Genomic DNA, 23347 nt, shown 5'->3' with positions numbered 1-23347 from the left:
GGGCTCAGCAACTGTTTCCTGACCAAATGGCAGCACAGGACAAGCTTTTAGCAGAAAAAAGTAGAAAAATGCAGTGCCAAGTCTTGCTTTGAGTGCTTGCTGGGGCAATGGGAGAAGGGAAGGAAAACAAATAGGTTAGGACATAAAGAGAACACAGAGGACCAGATTTACTGATGAGTTCTAGCTGCTTGAAGCTTGGGCTGTTCCTACGCTGACAGCATAGAAGGCTTTTCTGATGGAGTTTTTTTTTCTTTTTTTTCTTTCTTGTCATTTCTGATCTGTCTGCTGTGTTGTTGTTGTTTTTAAATTATTTTTCCTCAACGAGGATGCACAGAAGTTAATTTTGTGTGAAAGCTCCTCAGGCTGTAGCTGAAATTTCTTGTCACAAACGGCATTCATGGCAATGGCACTGCATGGGAAGCCCATATCCACAGGCCTGAGCCTCTCAGATCACTCCTCTGACAAGCTCCTACCCTGAGGAACTACTGTTGTACATATGTAGGGGGAGAACTTAAATGGAATAAAATATAAGAGAGCTGCTCCAGAAGAATTGGTGTTTGAGTGCAGAGGACTTACCTGCAGTGCTGACCAGCTGGAGCTCAGTCTTGGTCCTGGATCTCTCCTATCCCAGAGGAGAGCACCAGCAACCCAGTGGAGCTATTGGCTGTTTAAAGTTTGAGGATTCTTTTGTTTCTTATAAACGCAGAAATTCCCCATGTTTGGGCTTCTTACTGAATGTGGAGTGGTTTGTGGTTTCCCATTTCAATGAAATGTAGCTTACTTTTGTTTCAGTTTCATCTTGATTATTTTTTTTTTTTTTTTTTTTTCTTTCCTGTGGTATTTTGGGAATTCCCAGAGCTGGACAACTGGATTTCTGTGACATGACTTGGGAGATTTCTGCACTTCTTGTTTGTTTCTGCATAGAACTAGAATCCAAGAAGGTGTCCTTCTTGTCTGTGCTTTAAACAAAACTATATTGGTAGGCTTCAGTGTGGCTCAAAAGAACGCCTGTTCTTTAGGGAACCAAATCTACTTTTAAATTCCTTCCCTCAGTCCCTGATGGTGGTGATCATGTATTTAAAAACCTGTGAGTTACTGTGGTTTCACAGCCCTTAATGCTGGATCTCTTTCCCGCTGGCCGAGAGATTGTTTGGGTTTGATTTGGATCAGGTACCTGATGTTACCGTTGCATTAGCTACAGTGTGCGCTGTCACACTTGACAAAGGAGGAAACATTATAGGCGACCCAGTCAGAGCAGTGGGATGGGATGACACCCATCCAGACTGCATCCTGTTGCTGGGAAATGAAGTGATCAGATTTCTCTGAACACCTTTGAGGTGTTGATCTGAAACTGCATTCTTGCTCTGTGACGTGCCAGCAGCCGTATTCTGTCAGAGCAATGCTCTTGACACCTGCCTTGGGAAACTGTCCACAGCAAATGTCATGTTTCTTACAGTCTTTGTCACACTCACCAAGTGTTGAAAGATACCTTGTGCATTACAGCCTTCAAATTTACAGTGCAAGGCCAAAAGTCCAATTAAATCAGCTTGGCCCGTTGTGGTGGCATGGCCAAAGAGCACACGTTTGCAGCCAGTGACCACACGCTCACCACTGGTACCAAAGGTAGTAAGGGTGAGCGTGGTGACATGTCCACTTGCCTTGATTCCTGACCCCGATGCTCAGGTGGCTGCTTGTGGTAAGGTCAGGTTGATACCTCCCAGAGCAAATTTTGAAGTAGTGTATGTTCTTCCATAGCAAGATGCCTTCTGCCAGTGTGCCACATGTCCTGGAACCTTTTGCCTCCTGGGCAAAAGCCTTGGGATGAGTCCTGTTTCAGGAGTGGCTGTGTTTGCATAAAGATTGTTGTTTCCGTCAAAGTTGTTGGAGTTTTGAAAGTGTAACCCCGTAAGAAGTGGAGGTAAATGACATAGTGTGGAAATTTCCATTCCTTTGAAATTATGGTTAGGTCCACAAGTCTGAAATGGATGGGATTCAACACTTGAACTAAATCCTCAAGGAGCATTTGAATGCTGAGACAATTTTCAGTAGATACTTTGCATTATGACATCCTCTGAGCTTCCTCAGAGTGTTACTGGAAGGCTGTTTAAGCTTGCCAAACTTTCAGCACATTTTTTTTATGCACTTGACAGATAAGCAACCCCAGGGACTTAACCACAGTGACCTGCTCAGCTGGGAGCAGGGCAGTGCTGAGAGGCTGATTATGCGTGCTGCTGGAGCTCCCTCCTCTAGGCTGATTCACATCTCACCTGCAGCCCTGAGCTCTTGGACTCCTGAGGGCTGCTCAATCACCTTAATCCTCTCTGTTACTGTCTGGGTATGAGCCATCCAGCAATGGAGTCTCTGTAGTAGGGGAAAATATCAAGAAAATGGGCATTAAAGGCTTCAGGTGGGGAAGAGCTGATGGAAAGGAATGGCCCTGCTGTAACACCAGCTTTGTACTCATTCCAGAACTGCAAATCTTCTAGGTCACTTTGCAGACCTTTAGCTTTGGCTCTTGCTCTTCCAGAAGCATTAAGATGATGGAAGGAGTTTTGTCACTTGAACGAACTCAACTCAATGTTGAGTTTGCTGAGGAAAACAGAACAGGTATGATAGATTTCAGTTGAGCTTTTGCTGTTACAGTCACTGTTGTAGCCTCGTATTTCTTGGAGTCCTCAGCACAAAACCACTTGTGGCACAGCACATATCTGAAAGCAACAGAGCCTATGTGAATGGAAACCAGTGTGTTTTGCACTCTCTTTCATCTATGACCAACATCAGCTCTCCAGCCGGAGCAGCAGTCCTGACCTGGCAAGTTGCTCACTTCCAAACATCAGTGCTTACAGCCCCTGGATGTCTTTGAAGCCTTTGCTTCACAGAGACACCACCCTCTGAACCATGAGGAGGGGAGATAAACTGCTCCAGTCCTCCAAGAAATGTCGTATCGCTGAGGGACGTGCAGAAGTCCTCTCTTGTTCAGAAATGATGAAGACAAGACAGCTGTTAATAAGCTAAAAGGAAAACTGCGGACAGGAGGTATCTAGTTTGTGATGGTGGCACCTTTCTCATGTTTTCAGCAGTTTGAAGGGTTTTCTTGAAGAATGTTTTGAGACACAGATGTGCATGGAACTGCACTTCTAACGGGCTAGGAAGCAATGGGAAAGTGAAAAGAAACTCTTTTGGCAGCAGTTCAGCTTTCGTAGCCTAGGGTACTTGCCCAATCTGCGTCCCTTTTAAATTCTAATGACTTCCTCCGGCACCACAAACACTCTGGCCCTTGTCACTTCTCCTTTTGAAGTCTGCTTTTCATAACGCAGCCTTTTCTGAAGTGCTCCTGCTGTCAGTCAGCTTACCAGTCCAGAAGGCTCCCCGTCTTCAAAATCACTTAATTCCTTTTCAATTACGAATAACAGCTCTCCTGTTGCTTGCTGCTGACTCACGCAAGAAAGGTAGCATTGCTTTGTGTGAATGTGGTCCCTTCAGCCGCCTAAAGTAGGTCAGGGAAATCGGAGTGAGATGGCCAAGGCAGGTAGTGAAAGTGTGGGCACAGTGAGGTGTGCTAGGAGAAAAGTGCCTTGGTGAAGGCAGTGTCTGAGCACTGCATCATCTCTTGCCTTGCTAGGAGCAGAGACACTGAATCCTGCATCCAGGACTTCACTTATCTTTTGCTGTTGTACCAGCACGCAGCATTCATCTTTAAATGCCCTTCTTAAGGCAACACTGTGAGATGGTCATATAGAAGATGTGGGTAAAGCGTGCTGAAGTATTACCTCCAAAGCACTCTGTGTGAGGATGGGTAAGCATGCTGAGGGGAAGGAAGTACAGTGTGTTGCGTTGTTGGGGAGAATTTCCTGCAGATTCTGTTTCTCTGCTACATCTCTGGCAATACCACCTGTACCTCCTTGGTCCCCAGTGTGGGGAGATTTATAGAAGTGTGTTCCACCGAGAGATTTCAGGCAGATAGCATTCAAAATGGAGAGGAAACTTAAGTTGCACGTTTCCTAAATGCTGCGAGGTAAAATAAACATCTCTTAAAGGCTTGGCAGCTCATGTTTGAACAGTGCTTTTGGCCTGCATTTCATGGGCTGTGTGACCTGTCTGGCAGCTGCCCCTGTGAAGGCTGGGATGGAGCTCCTCTTTGCTTTTTCTCCTTTCCAACCCCTTCAGGCATGAACCTGTCTACCTGCTTGGAGGCAATGATGAGAAGGCAACTACCCTATCTCAGTGGCTCCAACCTCTCACTCCCCACTCCTGCCATTCTTTCTATTGCTGATGAAACAAATGAGTGAAATCAGAATTGCTTACTTTATCTCCAAAAAATCACATTAATGTTTTCAGTTAATTCTGCACAACGCATGCCTAGCCCTTTGGGGAATGTTTTCCTTAATCATTTGTCTTTTCCTTCCTTCACCTGCCTGTCTGTTGCTTAGTAAGGCTGGGCAGGCAGATAACAATAAAACAAATGAAATTGCACCAAACCACAACAGAAACACTCCTTATGTTTTCACTAACCGAGAAGATTTAAAGGCTCTGTGGCTTTGTGTTCCCTGGCTGCCTCGACTTTGCCTTTGGGGCTGGAGCTTAAGCGTGGAATTGATGGAAGGAAAGGCAAAAGGTTGAGTGGAAGTTTGCAGTGGCAGCCTGTGTGAGAAAGGACAGCCTTTGGGAGATGGGAACAGGGGATGGTAAAGGAGAAAATCCCTCTGTAAGCACTATCAAGCTTCTGGAATGAACGGGCAAAGAAATGTGATGAGGGTAGGATCTGCAGTGTGCACTGCGGGGCTGCTCTCCTGCTATGCCTCCCTTTCTCTGGACAATCACACATTGAATGGCCATTGGATTTTGATGCTTTGATTGCAGTTCTCTCACCAGCTAGCCATTTGTTTTGAGGATGTGTTTCTCTTTGTCTGTGAGCATTAGAAAACTGTCTCGAGGGCAGTTCCTGCCTGCAAGATGCTAATCTTGTCCTTGACTAAATTGGTTCCAGTGCTGGAGGCAAAGCAGTGCACGAGCCAGGCTGTGCCTCACAGGAGCTTACTAGAGACTTTCTTCAAGTTTTTACTTTCATTAAAAACTATTAATTTATTAGCACCAGTGTTTAATTATGTTATGTTCACCTTTTGGATGGAAAACATAGCTTGAAGCAACGACAGTGCTGCTGCGTGCTGGCCACAGTGCTGCTGCCTATTTGTGCTGCTGCGTTGGTGCCCCACATGATCCCAGCAGCACCCCCAAATAACCTAGTTGGGAACAGAGGGTTACTGAGAATGACACAGCTGTTCACTATCACAGAATCACTGAAGTTGGAAAAGGCCCCTACAATCATCACATCCAACTGTCCACCTACCACTGGTATTGCCCTCCAGACCATGTCCCTCATTTCCACATCCTTCCATGATCCTTGATCACCCCCAGAGATGGTGACCCCACCAGCTCCCTGGGCAGCCTGTGCCAGTGCCCTATCACCCTTTTGGAGAAGTTGTTCCTAATATCCATCCTGAACCTTCCTTAGGAAGAGAGATTGCAGGCAGGGTAAATCAGAGCCAAGCTACAATGGTCCCTCAGAAGTCTGTTAAGGGTGAGATTTAAGAGTCAGATGGGAACATAGAGAAGTTCTGAGGAAGCCGAATTTGCTGGAAAAGCCTTGAGCTTGTTCATCAGCAGCTTCTTGTCACAGATTTTCTGCTGAAGTGGGAAATGAAAATAATGATCTAACTCTTAAATCTGTGATAGGATTAGTGATACCTTCAGAGTATTTATGTAATGGGTTTCAGAGATTTATCTCAGCATAACTGGCTCTCATTCATGTAAACAAAGTGCAAGACAAAGTAAGAAAATCTTTTTTATCCAGTAAATGGCTGTTTTGCTGGTTTGAGAGCTTTCATTTCTCATGCCTCAGAGGACAGAAAGGGAGAACTTTTCCAATTTTCTTGGAAAAAAAAAAAAAAAAAGAAAGGCCATTCTTTGTCCTGGAGCTGTGCTGCCTCAGCCCCGTTTGTGTGCCAGCAGGTGCTGGGGCCCTGCTGGGAAATGCCTACTGAGTGCTGGTGGATCAGGGCAGGAGGAAGCAGTACTTCATCAGTTCTAAGCCTTCCATTTCCACACTTGTTAACCCTAAGCTGAAGATTAGCAGGAGTTGGTTTAGAAGAGTTGGTGAATTTCAATCCTAGGTGATGTCTGCACATTCTTTATTACTATTACATGTTGTTACCTTTTTTGTTTTGTTTTGTTATTTTTATTAATAATATTTTGGAGTAAGCTTGTCTGCTGATGATAGTATCATGGCATTCTAGAGAAAGTCTCAAGCCTGCCCAGGTTGACGTCAGCATGCTGTTATTCCCCTACACTACTGCAGTAGTCTTGTGCAGTCGTTCTGCTCTACAGCTCTATAAATGGGCTCAGCCCTGGCTGTGATGCCACAGCACAGCTCGAAGGGCTCTGCTGTAGAGGAAATGTCAAGGAGAAGACAGGGGACACCAGGACTCTTTGCCTCTCTCTGATCCCAGAGCTCTTGGTTTTGCTTTCTCAAACCCTTTGCTTTGTCTTCCCCTTCTGTTATGTTTCTAATGCTTGTTGGAGGAATGATGCCATTAAATCAACAAAGAATGGTGGGAAAATGCTTTGATGTGAGGGGGTGTGCATGTGTGTGTGCATGTCCTCTATCCCCCCCTCCCCCCAAAAAAAACACTCAAAAAAGCCCTCTGTATATCTGGCAGTTTCCTTTAATTTGTGTTTTGCCTGTGAGAGAGAAAAGAAAAATCTATCTCCAAGTATTTTTGGCAGTTAACCTCCTGTACTTGCATTGATGTGGTACAAACCGCGGGGTGTTGTTCCAGGGCTGTCGTTCACCATCACTTTGATAGCTAATCTCTTTAGGGCCTCACGTTTTCCCAGTCACTGCTTTGTGAACGTGGCATCCCAGGCTTCCTTTTCCTATGGGAAAGAGGGATCCCGTGGCCATGGGCTCCTGATGTCAGTGTGCCTGCCGTTCCCCTGTTCTGAAGGGCAGGGATGAGGTGGTGCTTTCCTCTGGATATAGCTATGCAGAGTGATGGACAGGAATGATGCAAGGCCTTCTGCAGCACTTTGACAACAATCCATCTTTCCTAACCCAGAGGCCTTCCAAGACCATCTTCTTTTCCTCGCATGAGCTAAAGCAGCCCTAACCTGGGGCTACTCCTTCTGCAGGAGGAAAATGAGCACTTTTGGGAATCAGCTGCTGGCTGTGATAGAGAGCACTTTTCTCCCAGCAAGGCCCTGTGGTGTAAGAGTGCATGTTGCCACCTCCATGGAACACACACTGCAGCGAGGAAGAGAAGAACATGGCTGAGTGGGCCACAAGATGCTCATGTTGTATTTGAGCTATGTCAAATTGAATTGCATAGTTGAGTTCTTGGTGTTTTTTTTTTTTTTTCCTTCTTCTTGAGAACAGCTGTTCTATTTGATCAAACACCTCTCAGTAGCCCCTTCCTGGATATAGTGATACATTACATTAGATAGCAAACAACGGAAGTCCTCTAAGTTACAGGTCAGGTGGTCACAACCCCAGAATGAAATAGCTGTGCAGAGTCTAAGGACTGAGAGTGGGAGAGAACAAAACTTCACAAGAAGGGGAAGAAAAAACCCTAAATCTTAGCAGAAAAGTGAAGGAGTAGGGAGAAAACACAGCAGGAAGGGCTGTGGGGAGAGAAGGGAATCAGTGGTGGCAGCTTTAGAGCAAGTTCTGTCTCTGTCACACCACTGGAGGATCCAGCTCTGGGGCTTGGCAGCAAACAAGATTTCTGCTTTGAAAAAATTGTTGGGATTGTTTTCCTCCCTGCTGGGAAGGGAGCCTGCTCCAGCCTGCTCTCGGGGATATTTACCTTAGGAAGAGGACCTTCTTTAACATCCTGCCCTGCCTGACTTGCTCCATATTTTTCTAGCCGATGTCTGTCCTGATTCAGTTTGATCCCAGCTTGCCCTCTTGGCTTCTGTGCTGCTATTTCCTTAGTTGTTTCCCTCTTGTTCCCTAGCTCGATCCTGCTCCAGTGAGAGCTACTTCTTAGGCGGGCGATACGTGACCTGGTCCCCCGTATCCTGGGGATGCATTACTTCTCATGGTGAGAGCCCAAACAGCCCCACATCCCAGCACGGTTTGTTAGTACCCCGTGCTGATGTTACTGCTGTCACTGAGCGCTGGAGCATAGACATGCAGTCCATGGCCTAGTGACACTTCAGGGGCTTCTTGAGGTTACAAAGGGAGGTGACACTGGCTCCTTTCAGCTGTCAGCCAACCAATTTGTTTGTCAGTGACTCACCAGTTGGTCTGCTATGGAAAGACTGAGATGCTTTGCAAAGAAAGATATTGCAGTATCACCCTGAATTTTCACTCGGCTCCCCTGTATTGCACATAGAAAAGCAACATGGCACTGCAATACCAGATTGCTTAAAGCTCCTTATGACAGCGTTCATGTCTTGCTTCCCTTCTCTCTTCCTTCTTTTTTTTTTTCTTAATTTTTCTTGGATGTCGTTCCTTGTCTTCCAGTGGAGTGAAGAGAAGCCTGTTGTTTGCTCAGCAAACTGAAACGCTTTGTGTGCATTTTCTGCTGCCGTTTTGTTAAAGTTCAGAGTTCCTAGGTTAGAGCTGCCACTTCTCAATGCGAGGTTTGTTCCAACTTCCAGAGCAGCCCACGCAGAGCTGGTGGGGGTCATCTGTGCAGTTCACAGCCCACAGCCCACCAGACACATTGTTTGCCTCTATCCTTGCATGATTCATCCTTTGCAACAAAGACAAGCCCAATGCTCCCGGCTGGAGCGTGAAGCCAGGCAGTGCTGGATTTTAGGTGCAGCAATAGAAGCAGTCTGGATTTTTTTTTCTTTCTTCCTTGTTAGCACTTATTATGTCTGGAAATCAGACAGCTTTGTGACAGTGGTCCTAATTGGCTGACACAGCAGGCTTAATAGGGAAAATATGCTAGTTCTCTAATTTCCATGTTTAGAGGGACTTTAGCTTGCCTTATTTTTGTGACTTTTACCTTTTTTTTTTCCTTCTAATCTAGCAATGATTCTTCAATGAGAAAGTTCAGTGTTTACTGGAGGCCTGCTGTTCTTTCTTTTTGGTATTATTTGTTTTCCTTTCCTTTGATAAACACAGCACTTCACATTTTGCTGTGGGGAGATTTCTTTTTTCTACAAATATTTATGAAACACTCTTTTGTGAAAAAATGGAGGAGTTTCATCCGGCTGACACTGGATTGAGTATTTTATTCTTTTTTTTTTTTTTCTTCCCATGAAAAGCTAAAGCAGAAAGGCTGGCCTGTTAGCGCGGATGCCAGCCTGGGCAATGGAACCTGGTTTGTGGCAATGAAAACCAAGTTGGCAAACTTCTTGCCTACCATCCTGCGCTCATCAGCCTATTGAGCACTGCTGAGACACTGACCTACTAAGCCACATGGTTCTCCTCTCCTCCATGCATCAGGGTTCAGAGAAGAGTGATCTGGGGGTGAGAGCTGCAAACTGGGACACAGGGAAGCCAGATTGTTTTGGGGATGGGCCGGAGACCAGACCATGTCCTTTGCCAAATCACTCTCACCTGTATAGAATGGCTTGAGATGGAAGGGAGCACCAAGATCATCTAGTTCCAACTTCCCAGCTGCAGGCAGGGTTGCCCTAGTTTCCTGGTAGTAACAGTACTCCTTATCTTCCACCTCCTGTCTCTGCAAAGGAGAGTTTATCTTTTAGCATGTATCTTATTAGAATCCTTTACACAGTGGCTGGGGCCCCTCTACCTTGATAAAATAAATACTCAAATTTAGATTAAATGGCTTTATAATCTTGTCCAGTGGTTACTAAAACACTTGAGTGGAAGTTCACTCTGAGCCTGTCTTTCCATTTCCTCATAAGGTCAAGTTATGAAGTAATTAGATGTAGACATAGGTTGTTATTGTAGCAAAATGACAAAGATCAGTGATTATTGGAAGGGAATGGCTTTTTATAATCTAGTTTAATGGTCATTTACCTTTCAGTGACCTTGGTGTCAGGCAAAATTGGCAGCTCTACTGCAAGGAATGTGCTTCCTCAATGGGGGCTTTGCAAGCTACTGCATTTTTGGCTCTAGCTTTACATGAACTAGGACAGACACTGCTGCAGTGCAAGGGACTTTCTGTCTGCAAAGAAAGGCCATAGACTGGAGCCAAAAGAAGCCCTTTTCAGTGCTCTCTTCTGTCACTGAATTGACATTGAAACAGATCAGTTGTGTTTCAAGCAGTTCTTTGCTTATTGCTGCCACCAAAGTTGCAACCTTCGTACAGAGAGATCTGCTGTGGTCAGAGGGCTGCCCAGGAGTCTCTGCAAAAATGGTTTCATTGTCCTGGGCTGAAAAGGGGGGAAAATGGCTCTCTTCCTCCATTTAAGTGCAGGCAAGAGGAGCTGGTAGTTCTGGTTGTAGTCTGTGCCTGGTAAGTCTTTCCTACACCACTAAAAAGTAAGATTTCTGTGTATTTTAAAGTTCTGTCTTTTAATTGACAAATCACTTGGATGAGTCAAGTTCTGTGCACTGACAATTACACACCCACACTTCTCTTCATTGCTAACTGGGAAATCCTTATAGTTGTATCCATGACTGAGACTTGTGGCCATGAAGAAGAGCACGATAGGAGCTGTGTTGTGCTATCTAATCTAACCTATTTTTTTGGCCATACTTGGTGAGGAGATGGAGTATTCTGTCCTGGGGCTTGGGAGAATTGGCTTCAGTTGAGGTTTCCACAGTGACCTTGGCTAAATCTTTTAATTCTTCTGGACCTTGCTTTCCCCAGCCTTAACCTCAGAGGTAGTCTGTTTTTCGTAAGTAAGGCAGAATTTTTGCAAGTGCTGTGAAGGCATTTATTTGAAGTAGTGCCTCTAATAGAAGTAGATGGGTAGAAAGATTACTTGAGTGACATTGGATTTGGGGCTTTGCAAAAGGTATGAGAGAAGAGTCTTATAGCTGTGGGAGGACATTTCACAAATGCATCTTTGAGAACTGTACTGCCTTGTGACTCTCCTTTCTGTCTATTTCTGATTTCTCATTCTGCTACTCGCAGCTTTTGATTTTGCAAATGCGTTCCTTGCATCTGTAGCTGCTGCCCTGGAGAGCAAGCATAGCTATGGGAGTAATTGCCAACATGCTGCCAGGAGGGAGAGCCATTTGTTTCAGGCTGCTTTGGATAACCACCCGTGTGGTTTTGCCATGAATATGTTCAGCACATCATCACCACAGCACGAGAGGTCTTTAGCTGAGATCAAGCAGTAGTTTCCAGCACTCTGGGTCCTGAGGTGGTTTGACATATGTGGGTTCATAACTGTTTTTAATTCTACTGACTTGCTGGGACCTGCTGTGATTGTTGCTTGCAGAGCGGATCTGGCCTTGTACTCAGCCTTCTTCCTTCCTACATTCATCGCTCTGATGAGTTTTAGATTGTTCTCCTCTGATATGAGAGAATGAATGGTCGCATTCATTTTTATGGTGGCTTATTTTTGCAGGTATCAGGTTTAGATAGGGAATGTCCAGCTGAGATGAAAGTGATACTTGCATAGAAGCAGATGGTTTATGTGCGGCTTCTTGCTGAAGAGGAGCAAAACTAATCTCTTGAGTCTGAATCCCATGAAGTCTGACAAAGTCTTTCCACTGACCTCCGTGGCCCCAAGATCACATCCCAAATGAGCTGCTTTGAATCGCTGCAAGCCTGAATGCAGCTTTGGTGGGCTGGAAAATGTAACCTACTGTAGTGTCATTCACAAGAGCCTGGCCCTGTGTGTAAGCTAGCTGTGGAAGCCTAGGGGAAGAATAAAGTCATTTTCTGCCATTGTGGGGGTGGAGGAGAGAATTATCCTCTCCTCCCTGCAAAGGCAGGATCACGACTGCCATGTGGGCCACTGGGGCAACTGACAACTTCTGAACCTTCAAATTAAGCTTAGTTCTTTCTTGTGCTGTGTTACTTCTGGTACCATCGCTAACGCACTGAAGTCCTGTCCTTTGGGATGAACTGACAGGAACATACGTTTAGGTCTGACTTCAGCAGGAATTGACCTCGATTTGGATTTTCAGAAGGACACAGCTGCAGCAGATAAGTGGGATTTGCCCCAGTGGAGCTTTCTGAAGCTGGGGAGAAGCAGGCTCCCTGATGCTGGATAGCAGCAGGCGCTGAGCACACTTGATGCAAAGTGCTCTCAGTTCATTGTTTAGAGATGCTTATCAGTGTTATCTAATATTGTCCCCAGATACTACCTGTTTCCTTGTAGCTTATGAAAAATGCTATTGTTTCTTGAAATGATTCTAACTTTCTCTGGGTAATGGTGGGTTCTAGCCAGGCAAAACAGCAGCTAACAAAAACATTCAAGTTAATGCAGCATGATGCAGACATTTTCACTCCCTAATGGTCCTAAATCAGACCAGAAAGAATGAATTGGGTGTAGAGGATATAAGATGAAGGGTGAAGAGATAGCAGTTAGACATTTCCTGTGGAGCCACTACTGATTGATCTGGACTCATTAGACTGTTTAAGAGTCAACCTGCTGAAGATTAATACAGTGTGAGAGCAGCAGCATGATTTTGAATTATTAGCTAGCAACAGAAAACTTTACAGTCTACAGTAACTTTTTCCATCTTCTTTTTTTTCCATCTTCTAACAAGCTGTCACCTGAGGAGTGGTCATCAGCTAAAGATGGGCAAGTGAGAAGGTGATGGCTCTCCTGCACCAGTGTTCCTTGTGACACTGAGGTGGTAGCACTTGATCACAGAATCACAGAATTTCCTGAGTTGGATGGGACCTCTAAGAATCATTAAGTTCACTTAAACTCAGTACGCTTTGGATGCTTTCCCCAGTAGAGCTGAAGCGTGGGTGCTTCTATGGCTCACAGTTGTGTACTGTGATTCACATGGCAGCCAGTAGTATGGAAATGCTGTAAGTCAAGGCAAAGGCATATCACCCCAGTTAGGTCACCCTGATGTCACAGCCACTTGTTCTTTGGCGGTGTGCTGAGGGGTCCTGGCCTGGCAGTGGTAACCTCACTCCACTGCCCTTCTTCTTCCCCAGTGTCCTTAGCATCAGGGAGATACTGGGGAGAACTTCTGACCAGTTGGGTTTTGCCTGCTTTTCCCACTCACTGTTGTTCCTGTGCTGTGCTTCCCCTCTCACATAACACCCTCTTATTTCCTTTGTGGAACGTGGTCCTGACACAGCTGCTAATTAGCCCATGAAAAAATTCAGAGCAAATAACAGCAAGTGATTAAATGCCTGCTGTTCAGTGTGAGCCCTGTCAGCCCCATTGGTCAGTGGCAGAGCTGAGCAGCACCATCTCAGAAGGAAACCATGGTGTGTGGATGCTGTCAAGTCATTGCAGGGAAATAAGGACTGAGCTTGGGAAGTGGAACCGAAAAGCAGGGTCGTTGATAGATAACAATCCAGGTGGCTTCTGATAGGTGTTTGAAGGGACACAAGGTTCAGGTGTCAAGATCTTGATGGATGCTTTTGTGCAGTCTCAGCCTTAATGCTCAAAATCCCTCTAAATTTTTCTTCCCTTGAGAAAAAGGACTATAGGAAGAAGGTGTTTACCTGGGATTTTAGCAGCCTGAACAGGCTAAATGAATTTCTTTTTGTTACCAGAGGGAGGGTTTGAGCTGGAAAAATAAATGTAAGTTATTCCTGGGCAGAAAAAAAAATGCAGCAAAATGGAAAATACCAAATCAATGTATGTCATCTATTGAAATGCCACCGAGCGGCTTTGCCAACCATTGTCTCTGTTGCTTTCATAGCTCTCGAGCAGCTGCTCACAGAACTTGAAGACTTTCTGAGGATACTGGACAAGGAGAACCTGAGCAGCACTGCTCTCGTGAAGAAGAGCTTCCTCTCTGACCTGCTGAGGGTGTACAACAAGTCCAGCGGTACAGGCAGGGCTGGGGCGGCGGGCTCTCGTGGGAACGGCTGTGGGGTCCCAGTGCAGCATTTTGTTGGAGGTTGGCAGGGATGATAGACATGAAATTTAAAAGGAGAAAATGAAATGGCGATTATTTTTGCAGTGACCTCTAACTGTTTATGTAAAATTACTATAGTTATGCGTCCAGCTTTACAAGCAGAGGATTCCCAAGATTCCTGATCCTTTCTGTTTTCCTTATTAAACCTTAAGTTTATTTAATCCACTTTGTAAGATACACAGGATGTGCTGTTTGGCTAAGTTAGTGCTTAAGTAGAAATTTTAACTTATGGAATTTCCTGGACTGCACAGCACTTAATTTTTCTGCTTTTTATTATTGCTTGGGATTTTTTCTGTACATTGTCTCAACCAAGATGCTCTCCCCAGTGTGCACTTAGCAGAGACACTTCTTACATCTGTCTTTGCTTTCCCAGTGCTAAGTTTTTTCCACACAGGGTATATGAAGGCTTCACTTTTGCCTTTGTTTGCATGCAGGAGGCGATGAAGAATATATTTACATGAACAAAGTGACTGTCAACAGACAGCAGGGTGACCAGGAGAAGCAAGACAAAGGTAAGGAATTGGAGGTCAATGCTTGCCTCGTTCCTCAAGATGATGGAGGTGCATGTGGGGCCAGAGCCTTGGTTTATGAGGCTGGTGGAGGCCTCTCTGGAGGCTCTGGGAACTGAAGCAGCTGACATTGTGGAAGGGCTGCCATTTTCATTGCATTCCTTTGGACATCACGGTCCTTGCCAACACTAAGCGGTTATTCCTGGAAGTAGCACTTTGGAGAGCATTATTTTGGGATAAAAAATGTTGCCTTCTAAGGCTTGCAGCTCCAGTGCCTGAAATATTTAAGGAAGCTGTCATGTTTCCTTTGGCCATGGAAGAAGTCACTTCACCTTTCGAGACCCTGAAAGCCTGTCCCGTTGGTGTTGTTTTGCAGTAGGGTCTGAGCTGTCACAGCCCTGCAAGGTGACCCCCCCAGACACGGCCTGCACCATCTGTGTGAGAAGAGGAACATTGTCCCCTGGGGGCTGACAGATCTGCAGTGTACAAGCCAAGAAATTAAACCTACAACCAAGCTTCATTTCCAATTTAGATTTCCCAAGTTTTGAATTTATATTGAGGCAAAGAACATAATTCTTTAAAATTACTTATGCTCTTTGAAGTCCATAACAAATGCTGTATTTGATAACTGCACAGAGCAAGTTATTGCTGACATGCATCTTCTTAATGCACATGCAGTCAAAAGCAGACCCAACCCCAAAATTTCCAGTCCAAAACAACAAGAAGATGCATTAGTGCAGCCAGCTGTTGATGTGCTGATCCTATACTAGTGAGGGTTGCACTGTTTCTGTGTTTTCAGAGTTGTTTGGTTTGGTTTTGTCATTTTGTATTGGCTTGTTTGGTTGGTTGGTTGGTTGGTTCATTTTTAAACTACCTGCAGCTGAATTTAGGTTAACTTCAAATACCCCTGAGGATAGGATGTCCTCCCGCATTACGCAGGCAGCCCCAGCATGAGCTACAGGCAGGCTCCTCTGGGTCATGCTGTAATGCTCTGTAACCAGACTGCACAGCCACCCAGTAGCTCTTAGTGGCTGAGTCACAACAGATGCACCTCTTTATCTAAGTTGTCATTTGGGTGGGTAAAGCACGGCTTGCACTGATTGACCATGCTGAAACTCAGGGATGTATTTCAGACAACTTATTTTTAGTGTTGCTTCTTCTATTTCAGACTTCTCCCCATCAGGCTGTGAGCCGACCCACTCAGTCCCTCCCTGTGGGATCTGGCGCTTCTCCCTTTCTCTGTTTTCAGCAACCTCCCTATTCCAAGTAAAACTTCTGGGTTGTTTGGAAATGCTGCAGTCAGTGAGATACGCGTGGAATCTTGGCCATAGCTGCATCATGGTATACAGCCTTGAGCCTGTGTCAGTCACTGCATGGAAAGGTCTGTGCGTGTCTGGGCAGCGGTGGGACCTGCAGGATTGTGGTTAGCAGGTGGAGAGGGCTGTGCCCGCTGGGCTGGGAGATGTGATACGAATGCCCCAGTGCTCTCTTTATCTCACTTATCCACATCCTTTGGTGGGATGTGGTGAACACATTTCTGTGGCTGAGGTCAGTGGGACCTCTCACGCCCTGCAGGTTTCTCACACCACCATAGCTGGGCTTGGGTGTGCTGTAGCAACACAGCATGAAATGCTTCCCAAAATGATAACACTTCAGCCCCTAATGGAGGGGAACTGCATTTTCCTGGCATGATGAGGTTCAATGAGATGATTTCTAGGTTTGCCAGAGAGCTGAAAACAGATAGGCATCACTTGCAAAAGGTCAGGCAGTAGCTAGCACTGTTGCAGTGACTGCTCTTCTGCAGAGCTGAGCTTGGGAGGTTCTGCCTGGCACAGGAAGGTGCAGGCTGGCCTGTCCATTTCTCTGCTAGAGAAGCACCCATAAGGTGTATTGTGTGGATATCTGAATATGGAGATAATTCCCTTCCAAGGAGATGTGCACTGAGGCTTTAGGAAATCCCAGTCTTGTTTCTGGTGTTTCCAAAAGCAGCAATGGCCTCAGCCACTCCTTGGTCCACTTGCATAAAGACTGACCTCCAGCAACCTCCTGACTCCAGCAGCGTAATCATGGGGATTTTAGTAGGTGCATCTCTCCTTTGGAACCTTATGAGACATCCAGCAGTCCTTCCTGTGTTGTGCATTGATGTCTGTCAGTCTGTGAGTCTCTGTGCATTTAGCTGGTGCTGATGAGCAAAAAGCCTGTGCCAGAAGGAGCAATCTGCCTTGACAGATGTGCTTTGGTCTCTTGCACCACCCAGCTGGGAGCTCGCTGCAGCCTGGGGCAGAGCTGTTGTTCTGTCTTCTGAGCCCCAGAGTGGAAGAAAGTAATGTGGTTTCCATCTTCTATTTTTAAAGCCCAGAAATATGCAGCAAGGTTGATGCCAGCATCTTTTAAGTACAGTGCTAACTGCTGCTGGGCACTGCTGCACCATGCCTTGGTAGTTCCTGTGTGTGCCCAAGGAGCATGGCTGGAGCCTTAGCAGGTGACCAAGGGTCCCAGAGCATCAACTCAGTGCAGATTTTGGACTTAATTCCCTTGCTTAATCAACTGAACCTGCGAGATGTGAATTATCTCAGCCTTGTTTCTCCCGAAGTATTTGCAGAGAGACGCTGTATAAAAAGGGACTTCTACACTGCTCAGAATAAAGCAGAGTAACATTCTTAATTTTTTTGGCTCTTCAATGCCTGTCTCCCACTTGTTCCTGAACATCACTGAATTTGCTGTCTTGGAGGTCGTGGGATTTGTGGACTTGCCTGAGGCCACCCAGGAGCTCTGTGCTGAGGAGGACTGCACGCAAGCTGTCTGAGCCTTTGACATACCCTCTGGCTACTGAATCCCTGCATTCAGCTGCTTGGAAAAATTGACTTTCTAGAGGCTGAGGCTGATCAGTTGGAGCAGTTCTGTTGCCATATGTCCTTTCACATGTTTGGCCTCTGCTGCTTCAAGAGCATCTCTTCCTCAGCTGGTAGATTCAATAGCAATTAAATTACTGTTCCTTGCTGTCTTTGAAGCATTGTGCAGCCCAGCCCAACCCAATAGGCCTGGGCTTCACAGTTCTCCTTCCAGAAGGAAAAATATGACCCTCAAAAAATCAGAATCAGATTCTTTTGCTCTGTCTCCTCATGCCACATTCCTGGACATAGCCTGAAGTGACATGGATACTTCAGTGCTGCCTCTAATTATCCCTTTGCTTCCTACCTAAATAGTACCTTACTGTTCCCGTACCTCCTCCTAGCCAGTGTTTTGCTGGGAAATACCACATGTCATTGATATAATTGTGTTTCTGGCTTGCAGCTCTGGATGGGAAAAACTCCTTGACCAATGGAGACTTGGGACTGCATTCATCCCCTCCCCAGAAGAGCCTTCCAGAGCTGCCCCCTCCAAAGGTAGGTGTTACAGAGCCTTTGCTTTTCACTGCCTAGCCCTCAACCTGGGGACATCAACTTCCAAACACTTCATGGTCACTTTTATTACACAGTGTGCAGCGTGGCTAAATGGACAGACCTCTGCCAGCAGTTTGCTCATCAGACAAACAGGCCTGATGAGCTTTGTTAATTCAGCTAGGAGCTCCCCGATATATGGATTTTCTGCCCGAGGCCTGGGAGGAAGGTGGCTGGAGAAGGCAACGTGGGGCTGCACTGCCTTACAGAACACATTTTCCCACTGCTTTCAGTGTTCAGAGATGCAAGACCAAGGCGCTGTGCTCCAGCTAACTGAGGGCTTGCATCAAAAAACTGCAGTGTTCCTTTAGATTATTCCATAGGGACAGCCATAAATCTAGTGAGGGTATAGTTCAGCATGGTCAGATTTCAGTGGGATTTTGTCCTCGTGCCAAAAAGCCAACCCAGCTGTCCTTGGGGGATGCACATGGGGGATGTTGCTGTTCTGTAGCTGGTCTGACGTGGGAATCGCAGCAGTTGGGATTTCGGGATGTGAAAGGAAAGGAGGGCAGGGGGTGTGAACAAGGGCAGTGTGGGGGAGGACCACGGAGAACCTGCTCCTTCCCCAGGACAGACTGCGTGCTTCAGCAGAACAGCTAGTTACATACCACAGAGATCTTTGGCAGGGAGACTCAAGGAACCCAGCACTCAAAGCCCTTTCCTCAGACAGCTCAGCTCTTAGACACCCTTGTTCAGGGTCAGCTCTTAGGATGCCTGCACCTGATCTGCTGTTGTTTCCTGGCTTCTGCCCTGAAAATCTGGCTGTGCATCAGGTGTTATAGGATGGCTCTAGAGCATCTGTTGTACCTTTCTGATACAGCAATTGGAAATATAAATGAGGAAATTAGGAAAAACAGTCCTCAGTGATAGCTGAAAAGGTTATTCTTTGCTCCCAGGCCAATTGCCTGTGCCAGAACTGCCTTCTCTCACTGCTTGCCAGTGGAGATAACCTCACTTGCATAAAGCAGTCAAGTACCTCCTCACTGGGAGCATCTGAGGAGCTGTTGGCTGCAAAGACATCTGAGCACTCAGAGGTACTTAAATATTTCAAGGAGTGTTGCTGGGGAAATCCTTAATGTGGTCTCAATTAGAAGGTGGAAATTGCTTTGCTACTGTGGCAAAACGAATTGTCTGTGCTTGGTGCTCCTGTGTAGGTGTGAGTAGTGACCGCCTGGGTGAGTTTAGGAGAGAATGTCTGGATGTATTTATTTTATGTTTGGGGTTTTATGTTTGGTTGGTGATGAAGCATCCCATGCTGAAGCTTCAGACTTGCCTCTTGGGGCATAGGAGAAATATGGTGATAAAGCTCTGCACAGAGGGCTGTATCCAGTGCTCACTGACAACAGCTAGTGAGCTGCCCAAGAGAGAGTGGCCCAGCAGTCTCCTACTGATTTGGTTTTGTCCCAGAGCAGTCTTTAGGCAGTAAATCCCACAGGCTGTGGCTTGGATGTCAGTGCCCTTTCATCCTCTGGTGGCCCTGGCAGCTCTCCTTGCTCTGCTGCTTCCTGCAGCCATCTTCTGGGAAAATCACACAGTACAGATGTGAACTCTCAAGATGGATTTATTTGCATGCTCCATTGTGCCACAGTGCACCAGGCACAGTTCTGTGAGGGCCAAATTGGCTTAGATAACACAGCAGCTCTTTGACTTAAGATAGAGACAAAACAACTCCATGCCTTTAGGAAAAGAAACATGGAAAAAAAATAACTTCTGTGGCAGCTGAGGCGCAGTCCCACCTAGTCCCTGTTGGTTTCCATTGTCTGTAGGAAACAAAACAGAGCAGCCCCTTTCCCCCACCCCTTCCCTGACACTCGTGGGATGCTGTCAGAAAATCCACAGCCTTTCTTCTTGTAGGCCATTTGTTTATGACATAACACAATGTGAGCTGACTACACACACAAGGCCACTGCATATGGCACTTGCAGACACATTCTCAGCCAGGGAAGGGATTAAGTAAAGCTTTGGAGTGGTTGGATTTGTTTTTGTTTCTTTAATTTAACACGTTAGGACAAGTTCCTAAGTGCTTGGAGGCAAGTGTTTTCTGACAGCTTGTCTTACCTGGCTCTGAAAGCAAGCTCAGGGTCTGCTCACAGCATCTGGCTGCCCTTTGACAGGAGTTTTTGTCTAAGCTCGCCCTCGTGGGAGCAGTGGTTTTGCATAGTGTGGCCAGGCTACCTGACTACCTAAGCATCTCCTGTCGTGGGCAGCTGCTGGCCAGAAAATCTTTTCATTTAAAGCTTTCTATTCTGGGCAGTACCCCCTGGTGGAAATAACCAAGGCAGGATGAACAGCTTTAAGCCTACATTCGATGGTGCAAGGGAACAATCCTGCCTTAGACCATGCTGTGATGCTGGTGTCCAGCTGGGCCACAGAGTTCTCCAAGCCACCCCAAAGCAATCATAAGGTCCAGCATGAAGAAACATGCATGGTCTGTGACCTTCAGTGTTGTTGTATCTGCAGGAACAGACCTGCTCTTCTGCCTGTCCTGCTGAGAGGAGTGGGGTTTCAGCCCTGCATGCACTGAACATCCTATCCAGGATTTGCACAGGTCCCAATCAGGAGCCAGTTGAAGTGGTGAGAGCCAGAGCATACCGCTGTCAGATGACCGAGGGTGGTTTGACCTGGGCGAGGAGAGGGGAAACCGCTGGGGGACAGGGGAGCACTGCTGGGAGGTTGGGATGGGAGAGGTGGGATGCCATGTGCTATGGGGAGAGAGTAAGCTGTGGACTCATCTGCCTGTTATCTCCAGCTCTGCCATCTCACACTGAACGGTTATATGAATTACTTGAGAAGTAAAATTGTGCTCCTTAGCTTCCTCCTTTTTTCTCATGTGTTGGTATTACTAAAGGATCAAGCCTGTTTTTCCTGCCAGCCCCTGCTTGTGTTTAGGGAGGGGCTTGGCAAGCACCACAGGGATTTTCCAGCACTTGAACTCCTTTCAAAGGCTTATTTTCCATCAGTGTTGTTTATCCATTTCCTTCATTTTTTGCTCAGAACACAATTAAGGATTCCTGCTATTTCCTCAAAGAGCTGTTGGTTTGCAATCCACCAGACTTCGAGAAATGATCAACAACTTCTCAGGCTGTGCTTTTCAGGGCAAAGCCAGGGTTGTCCCTTTGCTGCCCCTCTGGTTCCCTATTACGGTGATCAGCAGTGCAGGGAGCTGTGTCATTACGATGAGGCTGAACAGCAGGCAGGAGTGCTGGCTCACAGTAAGGCCGACGGGCTGGGACTGCTGCTGGTGGGGAAACGCTTGACCTGATTCTCCCAGAACTTTCAGCAAAATTAAAAGAAGTAATATTTATGACACAGTTATGTGGTAATTTCAAGGAACTCCGCTATGCTTTAACTGCACACTGGGAAACCTCAGCAGTCCCATACTTTTTCTTCCCTGCCACCTCAGCTTGTTTACATAACAACTCTAGAACGTATTTTAGTCCTGCAAAAAGGGCAACCCATTGTTCTCAAGCATCTGTTTTTATGTACCTTAAATCACACTTCTGTTATGTATTTACTCTGCAGATTCCCGAAACAAAGCAGCCTTTGGTTCCCAAGATCGAGTCCCCAGAGGGATATTACGAAGAGGCTGAGCCATACGATGTCTCTATGAATGGTACATCTTGGGGGGGTCATGTGTGAGATGCAGGACATGAGGTTTATGAGAATAGGCTAAGGAACGTACAACTCTTACAGCTTGTGTGTGACAGACGGTGTTTTCTGATGCTGGTCACACGTAAGATAGATCTAATGTTATGACAAGAGAAGTCTGATGAATTACTCCAAGTTTTTAAGTTTCCTGCAGATACTCAGATAGTGGTGTGCAGTGTGTCTGGGTTAATACAATATCACTGAAATGCTTGAAGTTTTATGGATTCTCTTTGGATGGTTTTCTAGAAGATAGGCTGCAGGCAAATGCTGGTTTCCATTCAGAAGGGGTTAAGCTCCAGTGGTTTGCATTTCTGTCCTGCTGCTCCAGTTGTCCCTTTGGGGCTCACAGTCAATGGCTGTTGATCTGCTAGATGCTGTAATGGGTTTTATCACTGAGTATTTATTCAGCTGTATCTCTTTTGGTAGTTTAACCATCTATAAACCTGTTTTAGAAGACACACATCATGTGAAAGGACAGCATGGCTTCACCTGGTGCATATTTGCTCATGCCCATGTCCTCAGCAGTGCCACGAATGGCTGTCACCCCCCTGGGAGGCTGCTGCCTGCAGGCAGAGCTCCCAGATTCTCACTTTATGCTGTATTTGTGCCTCCTCCTTTGTGGGACTACCCTTGATGAGAGATTACCACCCTCAGATCTGATAGCAGAGCTGATCTTGTCATTGCTTTATAATCTGTTTAAATCTGAATGAGAAAGATGATACCACACACCAGGAAAAGCAATTCCGCTCAGCAGCTGTGACTGTAGCAGAGAAGGGTTTGATCACATATGTGGTGTAGGGCAGATCCAAGATGGAAGAGACAAATGAGAGCTGAGGATAAATTGGGATTTGGCTCTGAGCTCTTGGCTGCTGAGCCTGAGCAGAGAGAAGCACAGTCCTCTCCAGCCCCAGTGCACAACACCAGCTCTGAAACTCCCAGTAGTGAAGCATGGTAGCTCAGGAGGGACCCTGTTCTCACCAAGGCTTAGGAGCTTCAGTGCTCAGCAGAAAGGGGAAATGCAAAGAGATTTTGATTGTCAGGAACTGTCCCATTTTGGCTGCACTACACTGTGGTGGGAAAGAGGAAGATGATTCCTAGCTTGGCTGATGAAAGGCCCAGGCTCATCCTGGTGAAGCACACTGTTTGGTGGGGAGGCGGGGTTTCCAGTTGCCTGCATTGGAAGATATCTCTGTAATTTTTTCCCTGCTGCACGTTGGGAAGGAGGATAATGCCCTAAGAGCTATGGCATGTAAAGGCGTGCACCAGATTAGCTGGAGTACAGTGATGGGTCTGTATGCTGGGAGCCCAGGTTTTGTTATCCAGGCAGCTCCATGAGCTCATGTTGCATTGAAAGTGGCTGGCAGGAGTGATAAACACATGCCCAGTTTCAACTTCTGCTTTCACTTGGTAAGCTGCTTCTCAAGGATGCAAATACTCCCAGCAAGACCAGTTTAGAGGGCTGAGGATCAGGGAGATCAGAGCACTGCAAGTGTGATAGAGAGAGAAAAATCCAAGCCCCTGGTGGTGGGAGCACTGCCAGAATTAGGTTGATTAGGTTGTGGTGGGTTCTGACAGAGCTGTACCAACAGGAGCGTTGGAGGCAGTGTCCTCAGACTGCTACAGTGCCTATTTCAAATGAGGATGTTCTGAATAAGCCACACCTGGGCAGTCATAGGAAGGAAAGCAGCAGGAAGAGCAGTGTGTGGGTGCTGGTGCTCAGTCTCCCTGATTGAGCTGTTCCCTATGGGCTGCTGCAGGGG

At 46.3% G+C, this 23347-nt stretch overlaps 1 protein-coding gene across 4 annotated transcripts in view; it reads left to right on the top strand.

The window, feature by feature from the left end:
• The window catches only part of AFAP1L2 (actin filament associated protein 1 like 2), a 55461-nt gene that overhangs the window by 19053 nt on the left and 13061 nt on the right, over positions 1–23347 (top strand). For 2 of the 4 annotated variants that reach the window (XM_042863711.1, XM_042863710.1), the window contains exons 2-6: positions 13772–13906; positions 14425–14502; positions 17794–17885; positions 20400–20513; positions 21462–21552. In XM_042863711.1, coding sequence (XP_042719645.1) covers positions 13772–13906; positions 14425–14502; positions 17794–17885; positions 20400–20513; positions 21462–21552 — 510 coding nt within the window. The remainder of the gene's footprint in view (positions 1–13771; positions 13907–14424; positions 14503–17793; positions 17886–20399; positions 20514–21461; positions 21553–23347) is intronic. The other 2 variants (XM_042863712.1, XM_042863714.1) reach the window with 2 other exon arrangements.

Source organism: Lagopus leucura, unplaced genomic scaffold, assembly GCF_019238085.1.
Source record: "Lagopus leucura isolate 7727_CA_CO unplaced genomic scaffold, USGS_WTPT01 Super-Scaffold_741, whole genome shotgun sequence".
In the NCBI taxonomy this organism is placed as follows: domain Eukaryota; kingdom Metazoa; phylum Chordata; class Aves; order Galliformes; family Phasianidae; genus Lagopus; species Lagopus leucura.
The sequence above is the reverse complement of the archived record's forward strand: the minus strand, read 5'-3'. Positions and strand labels throughout refer to the sequence as shown.